An 18,833-nucleotide genomic window follows, 5' to 3' on the forward strand; every position below is an offset into this window, starting at 1 on the left:
TGTAAACCCAGAGTTGTGCAGAGTACACAGAGAAGTGACTGAAGTCAGTGTAAGTTTTCAGCAGACGTGATGAGGCTTTTGTCAAACACAACTCTGGATGTTTTTCTGAGGGTGAAACCAGCAAAGCAGCATCAAACGCAGATGTAAACGATCGACCCTGATGATCCTGAGCGCGTTGGACTCGTCTGGGGGGATTTTCCACCTGATGAGCAGATCTGTGACCTGTGTGGCCCAGAGCCAGCTTCTTCACAGCTCTTTCACTGGCAGTGGTCCACATGGAGCCACAGAGATCACATATAATTATACAGCAAGCTCCCCCACGCTGCCTCGTGAGCAGCTGTTTGCAGCTGCAAACGTGCTGAGTTACTGCAGCAGCTCCGGTGCCTGTTTGACTAATGGAGGGGAGGTCATAGGTCACCGGGGACCGGCTCCAGCACGTTTCTGACATCACTCAGTCCAGACATGACAGGAAATGAGCAGCAGACCTTTCCATCCTGCACTGCTTTCATCACATCGATCTGTCAAATGACAGATTCCCACGATTTATCTTCAGTCTGACTGAAGGCTCAGCTCTGGTTCCTCTGGAACCTGGATCTCCTGGTTCCGCTTCCAGCATCAAAGCTGGTTCTGCTATTCTGTTTGACATTAGGTTTGCGTTTACCAGGACCACAGTAGCTGATGGTACTTGTGGTATTGTTGCCTCCTTGCTTCATGGAGAACATACTGGTTCTGGCCTTTCTGTGTCCAGTTCAATCCACTTTATTTATTGAGCACATTAAAAACAAACAGGTTGACAAAAGTGCTTTACACAAGACAGGGCAGTGAAAAAAACTATCTGTATTTAATAAAAATATCAAAAAAATGAGCAAAGAATTAATAAAATATACATTAAAAGATATAGAACTTTATTTATTCATTGTTTAGTTTTATCTGTTGCACTGTTACACACTGACGCGTCGTAATGTTACACACTGACGCTGCACCAACATCCCCTCAAACTGAGGGAGGAACGAATCAACAAAACCAGAGCAGACGACGTGACGGATGTGAAGACGTCTTGATGCCTGTAGTCACAAACCACCTGTAAATGAGCCGCGTCTGTGTAGTTCAGTTCGATGCTTTGGCTCCAGCTGTGAACCTCTGCACGCGACAATGCTTTGGAAAAAACAATGACTACAACATTACCATCAACAGGGACAACGTCTCTGTCATTCATGTGTTTTTTATCTTTTCAGTGTGAAAACCTATAAACACACATTAAATTGGCAATTCCAATTTTGCTTCTCATTCCATCACAATCCTTTTCCCTCAACGACCACTTTCTGTTTTATTTGACTCTGAGAACAGGAAAATGGTTTCAGCCTCGTCTCCAATAACTCCATTTATGAGTATTTATGAGCGTTTTAAGCCCAGCTAGGCAAATTTGTGATTTGGGAATTGAGCGATATAAATCGGTTTAATCAGACCCATAAACCGTGGCAAACGCTCTGCAGACTGCGTGGCTATAACTCAGCTGCATTAGAACGAAGGCCGGCAGGAGGAGGGGAGCTTCACATGCTGCTACTTGTGCACTTACAGGTGCAAATGGGCTGAAACTGAGCGCGGCCTCAGACCATGTCACTGAAAATACCCCTTTATATTTAGATGTTCTGTCATGGTTGGCTCTTACTGGGCTGGTTGCTGGTGAGGCTGGTGTGAAGGTAAAGCTCCGGTTTCGAGCGTTTCCAATTCAGAAGAAACGCAGCTTCGAATTTGGAGGAAACCTGGACTTCTTCAGCGTTGTGTCGCTTAGTGACAGGTTTTTATGCCACATGGGAAAAATGTTGGAGGACAGAATCAGAGATGCTCATTAGTGCCGCGCTCACACAGCGGGTCAGAGCGGCACTTTTTGAAGTCAGCTTGAAAAGGACTCCCGACTCGTTAACACATCATCTCACAGCCCTACAAAAATATTCTTCCAGCCAGAGCTGTGTTCCATTCTATGTCCTATTAGCACCCACTGTAAAGCAAAGCTGCCACGTTTGAACTGTTATGAAACCGTTTACACAGTCCATTAAAGCTTCAACCTGACATCTGCTCCGTGCTTCGATCTTCTCTCCAAAGTCGGCTTATTGTGAAGAATGAGTCTTCATCGTAATCTCCATTTCAGTATAAAATGCTCCACCTTGAACATGATTGAAGTACATTATCAGTTTCGTATCTTAGGTTCATTTCAGCTTGACAGAAATATATCAGTAAGATTTTTGTAATTTGTACTGACTCGCTGAATCTTAATGGAGGCCAGGACCTGTGCAAAGAGCCTGAAGCTCTGTCCTTGTCTTCATCCGTCTGCCTGTCATTAGTAATCGTTCTGCGTCTGGTTCTCTCATATTTCCTGCTGGACCTCTGCTCTGTCCTACAAGCCCACCCCACCCCTCACCCAGTGAAACCACCACCAAGATAAATCTCAGCCAGACACACGCGGAGGCCTCAGCTGTGCAACCCATCGCTGCAAAGAAGAGGGAGCGGGAGCAGGCTCCCAGGGGACCGATGGAGAAGGTGGAGCGAGGAGCAAAATGAAGCAGAAACCGTCTCCTGTGAAAAGCAGCATGACTGTTTTTTAAGAGGGCTGCAAGTGAACAAACTCTTCTAAATCTGGAGAGTCTCATTAAATAATTAAAACAATAATTAAAACAGTTTATCTGAGCCCTAGAATACACGAGTCACATGGTTAATGGCAGGTTGTTTGTCTCTTTTGCTTGTTCTTTTGTTCCATTAATTGGACCGAGCAGCTTGTGTGAGTGATCGATTGAACAACTGTTTCCATTTGATGCCCAGACAGATCTGTGACGTGAAAGAAAAAGCTGAGTGGAGCCGTGGGGTTCCACAGCTGGAGGCAGAGAAGGCTGAACGTGGCGTGAGCTGGATTTGGACCGCGTGGATGACGACGTCATGCGACTGCTCCACAGACCGGCGTCTTGTGGAATTGACGCGCCATTGGATGCTGTACCAAAGTGAATTGCTTATTGCAGTGATGGTAATAAACGCTCTGCTCAGTTGGTCCAAAGCCAGAAAATTAAGCTTTTACATGGGTCCGTGTGCAAAGCTGCTGCCCAGCAGCGATGGCTCAGTGAAGCGCAGTAAAGACGCTTTCATCGAGCCGGACGGAGGACGGAGGGTAAAGTCCATGTACTGGGTGGAGATGACACATTACCACACACGCAAGCTGCATAATGTTCGAGCTCGACCTCTCCTCAGGTCAGACAGACAGGAAAAGTCCATGCAGTCAGGCTCGACATCCTGTTTATGCTCCTTCACAGTATTTACTTCGTATTTATGCTGCAGCCCTTATATTTTAGTTTTCCCTGTGTTTGGACCTGCAGCTCAGAGCTCCATGCGGCTGCTGAGCTGTGTTGAGCTGGTCACAGCGTTCCAGGTCAGACGGTTGAAAACGTTCTACGGCTTCAGGCTGTTTCAGCATATTGCTGAAATGCTTGACCTGAGTCATTTCTTGGCAGAGGCTCCTGATGAGAGGTTTGTTCCTCCCCTGCAGCAGCTCAGGCCTCATTTCCATGGTTCGCGTGGGTCCTGGTTCTGCTTGACAACCATGATGTGGCAGCTCTTCTGGGGCCCAGTGGCCTAATGGAGAAGGCATCAGCGTTGGAGCTGGGTCGAAGTCCCACCTGGGTCAGATGCTCATGTGACCCTTTCTGTCATTCGACTACTGCTTTTTCAAGTCTTTTTACTCTGGAGTCTACGTGACTCACTATATTTGGGCTACGAACAGTGAATAACCTTCTGTCTGACAGCTGAGCCACCACAGAAACTCATGAAGCAGCTCCATCATCACTCAGCTTCACGCCCACAGCTGGATCTTCTCTGTTCTCTCTAGTGGATTTCCTCTTATGCCAGTTGACAAAGGCGGAGTATATTACAGGCGTTTAAAGCTCTCAAACCACATCCTAAAACAGCTCTTAGAGACAGGATCTGTCTCTCTTTTGGCTTCTTGATTTTTGCTTCCAAAACATTCTGCTTTCCATGGGAGCGATTGTGCTCCAGTGTTGCATGATAGTTCAAAATAAGCTAAATATTGTGACCACGGTCTGATCATGTGAAGGATGCGTTACATTGGCCTGTTGGCGGTGAATGCGAGCAGCTCCATCTGTCTTCCTCACTGTTTTCATAGGCAAAGGAAAACAAAGGAGCAGCAAGATGGCCGCTGGCCATAACTGAATCAGCGTCTGGCTGCCTCCTCCTTCTGGCTCCACTGTGGTATTAACTTCTACTGTTCCTCCTTTTCTTGATGGACACAGTGATCGCAGTGATCATTACCTCAATGCAGATGAGCCGGGTCAGGTTAAAACCAGCTGCAGCCCATCTGCTAACCTCAACCAGTCTCTACTCCTCTGTTCTTCATGATTAAAATTATGATTTAATAATCATCACTGTGGAATCCAGATGTTTTAAAATTGCATTAAAAGCCCCCACGAGGACTAAGCTGAGACAAGAGGCCCAAACTAGCTGTCACCTGTTTCATCCCGGTTTGAGCATCCAGCCACAGGGAGGGAAGTCAGGCTCCGGCACCTGCTCCTTTCAAAAGAATCCATCCTGCTGATCACAAAATCAGCTGAGAGTAAAACCAGCCTCTTCCTGGAGCAGCAGACGCCAGAGTGAGCGTCACTAATAAACCACTGAAGGAGGAGGAAGCATCACCTCAGCGTGACCCAGTGTCGCCTGCTGATGTTTTTACTCTATATTTGTACTTCAGCAGAAACAGCTTCAGACGCTCAGGCAACAGAGTTCTTTGCTTTTCAAAATAAATCTTAAAACCAGCAAACATTTTATTATGGTGAAAATAGAAATCGAAAATCGCCGTCAGACCTAAATTATCCACTGGTACAAATTGATCTTTCCCACAATAAAACATACAAGCATAACTTTATAAGTCATACAGTAAATAGAGAAGCTGCAGCCAAGTGACAGTGAAGGCCTCAGGAGCTGCTGATGACCTGCTTGATCCAGTCGGACAGTCTGGTGATGCGAGTGTACACGCCGTAGTAGTCTGGACGCGCGCAGCCTTTGCCCCAGCTCACGACGCCGGCCAGAAACCAGCGCCCCGACGGCTCCTGACACACCAGCGGGCCCCCGGAGTCCCCCTGAGGAGACGGGGGCATCAGTGACAAACATACAGCACAGAATCAGGACAGACTGGCCTGGGGTGTATGAGCCACAGTGAGTGTTACAGGAGCCCTGCTTCTCATCTGGTAGTTGTATCTGTTCCTGAACACTAGGGGGCAGCACACACACCACATCTGGCCCCGTATCCAGATCAGCAGTGGACTGTGACGTTTCTGTTGTACCTGACAGGCGTCCTTCTTGCCGCTGCGATATCCAGCGCAAAGCATTCTGGGAGTGACCAGGGAGCCGTAGGAGCGAACACAGGCCTCCTCACTCATCAGGCGGACGTCGACCTTCTGCAGCACGTTGCTGGCGGCGCCTGGTCGACGCCAGAGGGAGAGAGGCAGTGAACCAGTGTCTGTTTTTATGATCTACACACAAAAACTGTCCCCTTCATTTTGCTGTCGTTGGCTCAAAAAATGTTTCCATCCTCACAGCTTGGTAAACCCACATTTGTGTGTGCTCGCACACAAACCAGCTGTGAACAGGCTGTGTTCATTTTACCAACAATAACCCAGCGCTTGCTACCACCCTCACCCTCATATCATAAAAACCATCTCAGTTCAGAATCTTGATGATGGAAAACATTTTCCAACGCCTCCGCTGTCGGAGGGTTTGTAACCTTCCGTTACATGCGATAGCAGGAACCACGACGCGCCCACATCACTGCAGCCTGAAGCACCTTCTAATTTTACGACCGTCTGCTCGTTTTTTTCACAAAAGCTAATATCACAAACACTCACCACAAATGGCTTTTTTAAGACCATGCAAGTCGTTGGGGTGGAAGTAACACAGACTGACACTTAACACTCACCTTAATCCCAAATTAAAATACATCCATACATCAACAGATGAGACATAAATCTCCACTCTAAAACGTTCCTAAAACCGTCTCCCACAATGCAATGCTGCTGCTCCAGGCCTCAGGGTACAACGCTCATTGTGCAGGGAAACCTGATCCCGTTCTTGGACTCTGTTTACTCCATCCAGACTCTGGATCATCTGTGGAGCTTGTGATGTGGGGCAGCGCTTTAAAAACCGCAGCGCAGACTCAGAGCTTGTGTTTAAATCCACTGTCTAACAACGACTTCTGCTTTCAGGATGAGTCACATTTAAAGGTTTTCTCCCACCTCCTTCTTGCTGGGCCCCCCAGCCGGTGACCCAGCAGAGGAGTCCTGGCTCCAGCTGGTGGGTCGGCGGGGGCAGGCAGGCGGGCCGGGCGTGGCCCGCCAGCACCGCGGACGCGGGCCGGTCCAGCTTGAGCAGCGCCAGGTCGTAGTCGTGCGATTCGTCGTCGTAGTATTGATGAAGGTGGATCCGCTGGACTCGCGCCACCTCCTCCGTGGAGCTGCTGCGGCTGAGGAGCAGTTTTCCCAGGTAGACGGTCCACAGAGAGGGGGAGTAGAGACTAGAGGGAGGAGAGGAGTCCTTAGACGGACATCATGTTTGGGAGCCCGTCTCTGCAGGCAGTTCATTCTATAGGAAGCTTTGGAGCAGAAATAAACAGGATGCTTCTCCGCTCGGACCCGTGCACTCACCGGTCGTCGTAGAAACAGTGTGCGGCCGACACCACCCACTGGCTAGAGATCAGCGCCCCCCCACACAGGTGGCTGCCGCGCACCTGCAGGCTGGCCTGCCACGGCCACTCGCCCTCCGAGGCCTCGGCGCCGCCCACGATCCGGCTGGAGAACTGCCGCAGGCCGCAGTCTGACGCCGCACATGGAAAAGGTCAGAGGGGACGCGAGCGCGGCGGCATGTGTTCTGCAGCAACCGCTTCGGATGTTATCAGCCATAACGAATGGGCTGATCAGAACTTATCAGCACATTCGTACGGGCCAGTAGGTGCCCGCTCTCCCTACTCGCTAACAGCTAACAGCTAGCTAAGTTGCTACGTTCAGCAGCTTCAGAGGTTATTGTGGTTAGGGTTAGGGCTGGATAACGGGTGGGGGGTTCAGGTTACAGTTAGCTAACACAACACAGCTAGCTACTTGCTAAGTTATGCTCGCTAATAAATCACAATCAAAAACTTCGATCCTCCCGTCTGAACAAGAACCGCTCAACAGCGCCCCCACTGACTCTGCTGGTTAAATCATCCGAGCCGTGATCAACCTAACGCATCGATGACGACGACCTACTGCACCTATTCACCGCTGCCAGCGGGTAGATGGGCACCTACCGACCCATACGTATGGGCTGATAACCACTGATAATGACCACTGAATGGCGTGATAACGTCAGAAGCCGCTGTCTGCGCATTAACCTCTCACCGCACTGCTTCTCGTCCGAGGCGTCGGGGCAGTCGGCGGCCGAGTCGCACTCCGGGTTCGGCTTCTTCAGACACGATCCGTCGGCACAAACATACGTCATGTCTGTGCACGGCACCGCTGTGTGCACAGACGCCGTGAGCCTGACGTTCAGTAGAACCTCATGCATTAAGTCTAACAGCGTTTCATGTGTTTGAGACCTGCGGTGCAGTTCATCTCATCCATGGCTTCAGGGCAGTCTGGGTGCTCGTCACACAGCTTGTAGTAGTCCACACACCGGCTGTCCTCTGGACACTGGTACTGAGCCACGCACACTGAGACACACACGCACGCACGCATTATTTTATGTTTTCATATCATAAATCATTTATAAACTATAGACCTGTTTCCAGTTTAGCACCGATTAGACGATTTAATCACGACTCTCTGGATGAACGGTGATATTTTTCACACGTACCACAGTTTCTCTCATCGAGTCCATTGGGACAGTCCTGCAGTCCATCGCAGGCCGGAACACACAGGCCATTAACGGTGCACAGAAACTGGCCTGGACACGCTGTGAAAGCGCACGAGCGAGTCAGCGGTGGGCGAGATGCTACGTCAGCTCATTCACATCCATCACGTGTCTCTGCTGCATCGACAGCTTACGATCGGACAGGTTGAAGACGCTGTAGTGGAGCTGAAGGCCGGGACCTGTGAGCGACACCGCTGACGTCATGGCAACGGTGGCTGTCGAGGACAGTGGGGAGATGCGCTCGGTGTACGGCTGCAGGCCTCTGGTTCCACAAAGCCTGAAACAACAACATGTTCTAGCAGCTCATCACACACGCTTCAGCTGCAGAGAGCAGGATCACTAGAATCACTGGGATTCACCTGCGGTTCTGGATGAGCCACTGTCCCTGGTCACAGTTCTGGTTGTAGCCGGCTCTGCTCAGCTCATAGCCGTTAAACTGTAAAGACAGACCCAAGCCTGCGCCGGGCATCTGGGTGGAAACACAGAGGAACAGTCACACAATCAGTTCATCCAGGAGCAGGAACGAGACGATGAGGAGGTAAAGCAGCAGATCCGGTGTCTTACAGTGAACTTCCAGGTGCAGTTGGTGTCGGGGGGGTAGTAGCTGGGGAAGAAAGGCGTCGTCATGGAGCCCTGGACCCCGGACGCCGCCCGCAACTGCACCGTAGCGTCACAGTCTGGAAAAACGAGAGGCACAGCCAGGAATGAGAGAAGGGACCTCTCAGTGAATCATCCCAGCATCCAATCACAGCGTGAGGGCCAGAAACCCGGTCCTCAGGCCTCATCACCGTGGACCCGGACACTTGTCTTTGCAGCAGAAGGTTTTGAATGTCTGCATGTGAACCTGCACATGTCCAGTAAAATGGCAGCTTTTAGCGCCAAACATACAAAACCAAACACTAAGACTGAAACCGACAAAATATTTGTGCTGGCTGATATAAAGAAAAATAAAACTCTTATCTGGCTGATGATTGATGGGAAACTACTCTGGTTTCGTCACAAACATCGTGCTGTGCAGCTGCATGACTCACTTTTGCATCTTCAACATCTTCAAACTCACGTCAGATATGAGTGGAGTGAGGTTTTCACTCTCAGCCTGTCTTAATTTTCTATCTGTGTTCTCCAGTGTTCAGACATTTGACTGACAGAAAGCTTCTGTATCAGGTTAAATAGGGATTTAAAGGTGTTCTTGCCCCGGTGGTCCCAGGCCTGAGCCGCCAGAGAGAAGGGGTCCTTGTAGTTGTACAGACCCTGTTTCCAGACCACCGTCATCCACTCTCCTGATGAAAGAACGCTCACCACCCGCTCATGTCTGCTGCAGCCGTACACACTGGCAGAGGGAGACGGCTGGATTTAGCAGGGTCCACTGGAACCCAGTACACTGCAGTGACAAATCTCTCTTGAGGTTGAAAACAGTGATTTGCCATTTCATGAATGATCTTAATATTTTGGAGCAGCTCGTGTTTGAGTCTGTGGCTGAAACTCACGATGTGATGAGTCGAGTGTCCGTGGGCGTGAGGGAGTCGTACACCAGCAGCCTGTCGCGGCACTCAGCCAGCAGCCACTCCATGTGGAGCTCCAGCTGGGAGCCGGGCGCGGCATGGAGGTGCCACAGGCAGCAGGAATGCTGCGTGTCGGGGCCTTGAAGAGCCACACGGCTGCTGGAGGTCACCTTCTGGTAGCGATGGCAGTCTGAGGAGGGCAGGAGTGGGAGCGTTAGAGCGGGTCTGAGCGTCTGAGTCTGAGAGATGATGGGATGAAGTTCAAGAAAATGGGGGAAACAAAGCAATACCAAAGGAAGCTTTCAAAAGTTCTATAACTTTGGAGTCAGTTTCTGTCGAGAGAACAAAAGGACAGAAACAAACTTAAACTTAAAAAAGTGAACTGAAACACAGTTGTATCACCATCTTCTCTTTGCTGAGACCCACCAGTGACAAACAGTGAGGGGACGTGGAGGAGGTACCCATCCACGCTGAGCGCCTCCCCCTGTGCCCCCCCGCCCCCCCTCAGGCCGTCCACCAGGCTGGAGGTGACCTCATTCACTGTGACCCTCCCAACATGGCTGCTCGGCACCGACATCACCAGCCAGAAGTGAGCTACAACACTTCCCTCCCTGCACAAACAACAAGCAGAGGTTTACTCCAGCAGCTGAACAGGCAGAAAGCACACAATAAAAGGTGAAGTCTGACACACTGACACGTATCAGGGTTTTAGTCACTGCAGGTTCTATTGTCATGTCAAAGGTTTCATTCATGACGTACCCGAAGGCAAACACAGTAGTGGAGTTAAAATAGCGCCAAAGACTTGACCCCTTCATGATCCTTTCCACCTGAAAGGACAAAGAAGCTCAACGTCAACATGTTGATGACGGTTCCAGGAGAAGAAGGTAACTCAGTAACACAGTTATTCTGGTGCAGCAGCGCGTCAGGGGATCCGGTGTCCCTGCTCACCATCCTCTGAACTCCCTTGGCCTCCTTCTTGAATGCAGGGCTGTTGTGAAGTAACAGCTCAGCAGAGATGTTCCTGTTGAGGATGGACACGTAGGCCGTGTATTGCTGCTGGACACGAGGCTCCAACGCCCAAACCCTGTAATCTGTTAGGAGTGAGGATCAACACAGCACAGAGAAACAAGTCATCCTTCTCCCACTGGTTTTCAGACTGTGTAGTACTAATGTAACTTGTCATGATATGGGGATTTATTGAGCATGTTTCATTATGGATGAAGACTGAGGCCCTCTGCTTGTGACAGAGAAGCGCTCACCCAGGAAGAACCAGGCCAGCGTGGCCCCAGTGGCAGCGAGGATGAGGACGGTGACGAAGGCCAAGAGACGCTTGCTGCAGCAGGTCTTCCTGATGGGAGGAGATTCTGGACCTTTACCAGTTTCTACCTGTTGATGACAGACATGTTTTTTTAGGCCTAAAATAGAACTTGGCACTTCATCCAAACTCTCTCTTTAGTTACAGGATCTTTTTATTGTAGAAAATCCACCTTTAGGCAGCAACATCATCTCAGCAGTTTGATCTTTGATGAGGACAAATGCACTTAGATAAATTTTATTTGGTTTTAGTCAGTATCATTTCCTAAAAACAGTTTCGGATTACGCAAAAGGCGTGTAAATCCCCTAGTTTGTGTAAACACACCTTTTTTGCTGCTGGTAGAGACGATTCACTTTACAGAATCAGCTTTGGGACTTTACGTGTGACAGGAGAGATCGTATGTTTTATCAGGGGCCGGCTGCAAACAAACCTGACGTTTACCAGATGCAGCCTTTAGCCAGAGATGGAGACAGACACAGCAGTCGTGTCATTAATCTGTCATTGAGGTTTGGACGTCCTCACGTTTGTGTGTCTGTAGCCTGGTGATAATACAGGTCAACAGTCAAGCACAACTGGAAGCTTGTGTCTGAGAAAGGCCTTCCCTCGTCCAGCACCGTGTTCCTCGCTGGCCCAACCTAAGGCTGCCGAATGATCAGTATCAGACAAGTGTGTGTGAGTGTGAGCGTTACTGACCCCATTGTCCAGAGACGCCCGTGTGACTGTGCGCTCACAGGAAACTGATTTCTTAGAGCCGTGTCCAATCGCCATTGCATCAAACCGCGCCCTTAGTTACTGGAGAAAACACCTCTCTGTCCATGGAGGCTGATCCACGCCTGAATATCCAAGTGATCCGCTTTCATTCCACATCTCTGTAGAGCACACAGGCAGACATGTTCCAGCCGACGGCTCCCGCTCTGTTTGCAGGTCCAAAGGTAAAAAGTCAGTGTTTCCCAAAGCTCATCTGGATCCACACTGAGTAATGATTGATGGTTCATTCATTACTGCTAACCTACGAGCAGCAGGAGCAGCAGGTAGGCACTAACTATCACCTAGCAACAGAGATGCTCCCAGCGAAGCCCCCATGGGATCAACACCAGTTGTGTTATACTTACGCAGCTCACTTCATTTTCCAAACCAGGAATCCTAAAAGAACAGCTGCAGACACAGCCTCACAGAATAGAACAGGATTCTACTAAACTGGGTTTTAATTGAGTTCCTTTACAATATTATCTGTTTTTACCAAACATGATGCCTGCTGAGTTTTTGCATTTTGAGTGATTAGTACAAATATAGTTGGACTATTTAAATGCATCCAACAAGGCATGAAGGCAGTTGTTGAATGCTGCCATATATTTTTATCATTAGACAACATTAAAGACCACAATTTGCCTTATTTTTTTTTATTTGCATTCTTGATAACAGAGGACAATAACAGGAAAACAAAATACATGAGCAAACAGTTTTCTCCAAAAGTCTCATGCTTGAAATGCAAGTATATATTTTTATAACAAAAGTAAAAAGCAGCAGCACAAAACATAAATAATCTAAAAGTCAATCAGGACATTTTAAAATAGCTGCCAATCAAGATAATCAAGTCAAGTTTTGGTCAGTAGAGGGCAGTAAGTAAGTAAGTAAGTAAGTAAGTAAGTAAGTAAGTAAGTAATAATAATAATAATAATAATAATAATAATAATAATAATAATAATAATAATAATAATAATAATAATAATAATAATAATAATAATAATAATAAAGTAAATAAATACTAATAAGAAGTAGTAATATTACTTATAATATAAGTAAAATATACATTTATTTGTAGATCTGTAAAATAAAATTGGTATATGAAATAAGTAAACATGTACGAGGTAGTGCCTGGAAATTTTCATATCGTTCCAGTTTTACGATTTAAATAAAAATACCACAATTTTACCTCTTTAGAGGACTAAACTCCAAAAAAGGTTACATTCATTTTAAATCACCCCTCATTCACTGTTAAATACACACACGTCTTGCCACATAAATGAGAACATGGTTTTTGTTTAGCTGTCTTATACTTATCACAGAATTCACCGTTCAACACACTGAACAGACCATGTGTTTATGCTAACTAACCTCCTGCCTCGCTGGCATGTATCCATCACCGGGGGGCTCCATTGAGCTGGATTCTGACATCAAAGCTTTCTTCTCCATCATATGATTTATCAGAGTTTGTAGATCTGGTCTACATGGTTCTGGGAGCTTCAGGTGTGTGGAGGAAGGCGTGGGGCAGAGTAGAGGAGAGGATGGAGCGAACAGGAAGCTGCTGGAGTTGGTTGCCTTGGCGACATCCTCCTGACTCACCTGCTCCTCGCCTCCACTGCTAACGCCAGAATCTAAGCTAGGTAGCTCCAAGCTGTCGTCCTGCAGCTTCTGTACTCGCTCATAACCGGAACAAACCTGAATGGAGCCTTTGCCAAAAATCCCTCCACTGCCTCTAAACAGCTTTTTTAGCTCTACTTCTTCATCGTTCCCTCTCTCCTCCTCCTCCTCCTCCTTGTCCAGGGCCTCCTCATCAAGGCTGTTGGTCCCATTGATGCTGTCTGACTCCAGGCTTTCTTGACTGACCTCCTCACTGCATACAAATGAATCTAGACTCTGGAGTCTCATGCGTTCCACCTGGACTTTCTCAACCTTCTCATACTCTGAAATAACCGGCACTGACTCGTTGCCTTTGTCGCCTGTGGAAAGCAACAGCAGGATCTCCAGTTCCTTCCTGCTTTCATCCTCCCGCTTCTGCTCTGCGCTGGCGCCTTGATTCACAACAGGCCCATAAGGTGAATCAGCAGCGCAGGGCTGCAGATTCCCAGCGCTGAGCGAGGAGAAGGGAGGTGGGGAGCACAGATGGGAATAACTGGGGTTGGAGAAGCTGGAACTGCCCGAATCAGAGCTGCGCTCACGTTTCGCCTTCTCTAGAGACGCTGCCTCTGGCGTAAAGGGCACAAGAGCATCCACAGCAGAGCTCACCTCCACGCAGAGGATTTCCTCCCGTTTAAGGAAGGAATGGAAGGAGTCGCTGGTGAAATGAGGCCTCATCCAGTTCTGGAAGGTTAAAGGATGGAGAAGGAGATTAATGTAGACTGAATTAGGCCTGGACCAGAATAAAAGAACTGACCAACTAGACATCCTGTGTTCTTTCCTTCTGATTCTGCTGGATTTAACATTTTAAAGGTTCATTTTTTTAAGCCTGATATGATCTGATCTGTCTGGTTTCACCTCCCACATCGTCTGTGCCTCATGCTTTTGGGCCTCAGCTTGTTCTCCATCTATTTTGGTATGTGATGTTTGTTCTATATTTACCGTTGCACTAGGTGACAGTTTATCAGTGACGCAGGTCAAATATCTAACATCAGATGTCTTTAGACAGTTTCCATCAGCTCTTAGGAGCATTTGCTACAAGCCTGAATCATGTTGCGTGTGATCACATCTTTACTGGTTAAACCAGGTCACGAAACAACATTGACTGTGACACCTGGACACTCACCTGCTGCAGCAAGGATGCTTCTGGGCTTGGGATGGGCGACACTTTGAGGCTGTCCACCACCCTGAAACACAGAAGAAGACCTCGCTCTTGGCATATTGCTTTCACGGAGGTAACGTGGTTCTAGGGAGGCTTTGTGTCTACTTACCAGGTGGTTCTGTTGGTCCTGACAAACACAACAAACAGAAACACTGCAAACGACATCGTCGCGCCTGCGATGATCATCACCCACACGTCCCCACCGGCGTCTGACAAGCACAAGGCGGAGCAGGTCACATCAGGGTGGAGCCCAGCGTTTGACTTTCTCAGAGTGACTGACACCACCTTCACATTTACCTGGAGCTTTTGCTTTTCCTACGGGCGACACCCATGACGTAGTTGAGCTCCAGTCGCTCCAGATGGACTTAAACGGGTCCTTGTTACAGACCAGCGCTCGGACCCGTGCCTCATACCTCTGTCCTTTAACAAGCTCCTTGGGCAGCAGCTCCGTCTCACAGAGGACTTTACAGGGTTTGGACACTGTCTTCACAGACGGATCCTACGAAGAGTGTGGACATTTAGTACATGCTCTCAGCTCTGCTCTATTAGAACTAAACACTTGATATACACACATTCCATGACTGATCCTCTTGTTTCCACTGCAGCTCCGACTCCACACACTTAATGTTTGCATCGGTGGGGCTTTGTATCGTCAGGGAAACAGTGGTGAAGTTGACAGCTGGTTTTTCTGGAGGGTTCAGTTTTACTGCAGGATTATAGACACGTGGGTTTGAACATGAACAGCTCATAAGGCGATTCCCAAAGAGTCTGTGATTTATTCCATGTACTCACTGCTGCAGACGGGTTTAAAGTTAATGTTCAGTGTCTGATCTGAATCACTGCACTTCACAGCAATGGACCATTCTTCACGATGCTTCAACTGTATAATAAAAGAAGATTTTTTTAGAAAACATTCATAAAACAACAGAACAGCGAATCAAGTTGTAATGTAATATTTAGGAGAGATCATCTCTATTTGCAAATGAATTGACATGAATAGATGTGGAACTGATTTGGAACTATAACTACACTCACGGCGTTGTTTTTCCTCAGGTCCATGGAGCAGCTCATCACTGCTGCTTCGAACGCATCCACAGGTTCCAGCGTACAGTTTCTGTGTGAAAACTTGGATGAGGGTGAGGAGTTTTTCTTTTTAGCGTCTACTGTGCACACGGAGTCTGTGTGGACAGATGCACGTGTGCTGTTCCACACACAGGTGATGATGCGGTTGTAGTCAGTGTAGCAGGTGAACTCTGAGAAAACGAACGAGATCAAAGGACGTCACTTCACAGAGAGAATCATCCTTATTTTGGTTATAAAAAGTCACCAACCGGCGTCTGTGAGCGGGCAGTCGGCAGCGCAGGCGTGAAGAAGAGCAAGAAGAAGAAAGAGCAGGAGGCTTCTCCTGTTCGTCTCCATTGATGATGTGGTCAGTTTTCTTCTCTTTTTGCTGGCAGACGTTCGATAGGTTGAACTTTATGGTGCGGATGACGGCTTCCTCCTTCTCCTCATCCTGCACAGACACAATAAAGACATGAGATCAGCTGCTCTGCGTCTGTGTTGTGTGTTTTGTGCAGGTTATTTCTGCCACAGCACTGACCTGTGGCAGAAATAGAGATGTTGCTCTGGCGCATGAACACACTTCCTAAACACCTGTTACTGATGCTGGCGCAGCCTCTTCTTTGTATCATTTCTTTAACTGAATTAATTTTTTTAAGTGTAAAAGCAGCATGAAGCCTCTGTTGAACAGTGTGTTGTCTTCTTTTCTATAACACTCTTAACATGGGTGAGAAGTTCATTAGTTAGTCTTTTATTGAGATGTAGACAAAGACGTGTTATTTCCAGAGGATGGATCATCAGCGCTGCCGGTCACAGTTCGACTAAACCAGAGCTGTAAAATGATACGTGGGTGAGGAGCACAACGGAATGAAACAATCTACAGCAAAACCGTTTCCAATAATGCGACTAAAGGCTCTGAGAACAGAGGAACTGTGTAAAAGGAGCTCAGCTGCCTCCCTCAGGCATCACATCCTGTCTGAACATGTGTCCTGCCATTAACAGACAAACACATGCGGGCAAACGTGGACTAAGCATCTTACCTGTTGGTGAAGCTGCTCCGTGTCTGATTCAGCGCCTCGCTGTCATTCCATCTGTGGCTCTGTGACAGAAAAGCAGATCAGTCACCTCACAGAGGAAGCAGAAACCACCCGAAAGGAAAGAGAGCAGATAAACACACACGCTTCAAAGGCCATTACTGAGAAATAGTCACAAATCAGGATGTGTCTTATGAAGCTGCTTTCGGTTTGGTCCGCCCCAAAATCATGAACACATCTCCACCTCGAAGTTTTTAATTTTTCACTTTTGAGTTTTTGCTTGTGTTTCTTTTTACTGCTGCACCTGCTTTTATCACTAAAAATAGAAATGTTCCACGTGAAAAGCTACATGGCTAAAAACGACAAACCCCATGAAACTAAACAGCCACACACAATTACAAAAATCCCAAACGATAATTTGGAGCGGACTAAACCTAAAGCAGCTTCATAAGACCTGATTTGACTTTTGAAGAGCACATTTATGTTTGCTTTTCTCGGGTGGTTTGCTGCTTCCTCCACGAGGTGACTGATCCGCTGTTCTGTCGCAGGGCCACAGATGGAATCACAGCGAGGCTTCGTTACAAAAGATTTCAAAAGATTTGTTGTATTTATTATGTCTTCAACCTGAGCCTCAAGCTGAGGGTGGTACCAGTGCCTGAGGCATCGCATGCCAAAGACCCCAGCAGCTTCAGACTAGTGGCTCTGACATCACACCTGATGAAGACACTGGAGAGACTGGTCCTGGGTCACCTCCGCTCTGCGGTGGGAACCGCCCTGGACCCGCAGAGTTGGCCTACAGACACGGCATAGGAGTAGAGGACACGGTCATCCTCCTCCTACATCCAGCTTTTTCTCACCTGAAGAAGCCCAGCAGCACTGTGAGGATCATGCAGAATGGATTATGGACTACCTCACATACAGGCCTCAGTTTGTGAGAGCCAGGGACTGGGTGTCTGACACTGACCTGCAGTGTGGGGGCCCCACACAGTATGGAGTGCCCAATGTAAAAGGAGCACCTATAACTAGTTTTCTCACATTTAACTAAATGACACAACATGTTTTCTCACATTTATTTAAATGTGCAAAAGTCTAAATGTAAATGTTACATATAAATGTAAATGTGAAATGTTAAATATAAATCTATATGTGAAATGCTAAATAAAAATGTGAAATGTGAAAAGTAAACGTTAAATGTAAATGTAAATGTAAATGTAAATGTAAATGTAAATGTAAATGTAAATGTGAAATGATCACCGGGTGTAAAACTGAATATTTAAGTAGACTCCACCCCCTATGATCCTAGATCAGTGACGCGGACTCAAACACGTCAAACAGTACGCATAGCTCCGCCCACATCTGACTCTGGATCGGTGCACGAAAATACTGGAGAGAAGCCTGAAGTCGAAGCCACCATGGCCGCCTCTCCGACTCCCTCCCGTTGGGGGAGATTGAACGGGCTGTAACGGCAGGTGTGCGGGCTGAGGCTCTGCTTCAAACTGCTGTTCTGTCGTAAACACCATTAATGGGGAGTTAAGTAGGTTTAAATAGGATATTTCTGTGGCGCCGGTGGAGAATTAGTTGGCTAACTATACTAGCTAGCCAAAGTTACGTCCAGGCTAAAAACAAAAGTTTCCAGATCAGATGTGGGCGGGGTTTGCGCGCACTGTTTGAGGTGATTGAGTTCGCGTCTCTGATCTGAGACCAGCACTGTTTTAGGGTAGGGATGGAGTCTACTTGCACAATCATGAATATTCAGTTTACACTCGGCCAACATTTAACATTTACATTTAACATTTAAATTTACATTCACATTCACATTAAACATTTACATTTAACATTTAAACTTTTGCACATTTAACTAAATGTGAAAAAACATGTGTCATTTAGTTAAATGTGAGAAAACTAGTTATAGGTGCTCCTTTTACATTTAGCACCCAATAACGGGACTACTGGCCCCTTCCTCTTCACCCTCTATACGTCAGACTTCAGACACAACACAGACAGCTGTGTTCTGCAGAAGACTGAACACAGGAAAAACCAAGAAGACAGTGGTGGATTTCCACAGACAACAGCCTGCTGTCATCCCACCGATGCACATCCAGGGAATGGACATTGAGACTGGACTCTTATAAATACCTGGGAGTGCATCTGAACAATAAACTGGTCTGGACTCATAACACGGATGCACTGTACAGGAAGGGTCAGAGCAGACTCCACCTGCTGAGGAGTCTTTTGGAGTGAGGGGCCACTCCTGAAGACCTTCTATGACTCTGTGGTGGCATCCGCCATCCTGTACGGTGTGGTCTGATGGAGGAGCAGCATCACAGAGAGGGACAGAAAGAGACTGGACAGGATCATCAACAAGTCCAGCTCTGTCCTGAGCTGCACTCTGGACACGGTGCAGGAGGTGGGTGAGAGAAGGGTCCTGG

General features: G+C 47.7%; 2 protein-coding genes across 4 annotated transcripts; both read right to left on the reverse strand.

Annotated features, from left to right (window-relative positions):
* Positions 1-4,796: 4,796 nt before the first annotated feature.
* On the reverse strand, positions 4,797-11,692 carry LOC114860163 (transmembrane protease serine 6). 2 transcript variants are annotated; one of them, XM_029158549.3, is made up of 18 exons: positions 11,446-11,692; positions 10,697-10,823; positions 10,386-10,528; positions 10,197-10,264; positions 9,864-10,048; positions 9,728-9,769; positions 9,423-9,627; positions 9,129-9,265; positions 8,500-8,612; positions 8,295-8,404; positions 8,070-8,212; positions 7,879-7,977; positions 7,622-7,735; positions 7,425-7,541; positions 6,696-6,864; positions 6,288-6,565; positions 5,340-5,476; positions 4,797-5,135 (listed from the first exon to the last, which is right to left on the reverse strand). In XM_029158549.3, exons 1-18 carry the CDS (start codon positions 11,518-11,520, stop codon positions 4,971-4,973), a joined length of 2,427 nt encoding a protein of 808 aa, XP_029014382.1. In that variant the 5' UTR covers positions 11,521-11,692; the 3' UTR covers positions 4,797-4,970. The 2 variants fall into 2 exon arrangements, with proteins under 2 accessions (XP_029014382.1, XP_029014391.1); XM_029158558.3 differs by lacking the exon at positions 9,728-9,769.
* Positions 11,693-12,136: 444 nt separating this feature from the next.
* Positions 12,137-16,571, reverse strand: LOC114860176 (interleukin-2 receptor subunit beta-like). Of its 2 annotated transcripts, none has more exons than XM_029158571.3 (9): positions 16,411-16,571; positions 15,643-15,824; positions 15,347-15,564; positions 15,104-15,191; positions 14,884-15,017; positions 14,609-14,810; positions 14,421-14,520; positions 14,276-14,336; positions 12,137-13,833 (listed from the first exon to the last, which is right to left on the reverse strand). In XM_029158571.3, the coding sequence occupies exons 2-9, from the start codon at positions 15,728-15,730 to the stop codon at positions 12,859-12,861; spliced, it is 1,866 nt and encodes a 621-aa protein (XP_029014404.1). In that variant the 5' UTR covers positions 15,731-15,824; positions 16,411-16,571; the 3' UTR covers positions 12,137-12,858. The 2 variants fall into 2 exon arrangements, with proteins under 2 accessions (XP_029014404.1, XP_029014414.1); XM_029158581.3 differs by lacking the exon at positions 16,411-16,571 and adding an exon at positions 15,912-16,394.
* Positions 16,572-18,833: the final 2,262 nt, after the last annotated feature.

The sequence above is a fragment of the Betta splendens genome, chromosome 1, assembly GCF_900634795.4.
Source record: "Betta splendens chromosome 1, fBetSpl5.4, whole genome shotgun sequence".
Lineage (NCBI taxonomy): Eukaryota > Metazoa > Chordata > Actinopteri > Anabantiformes > Osphronemidae > Betta > Betta splendens.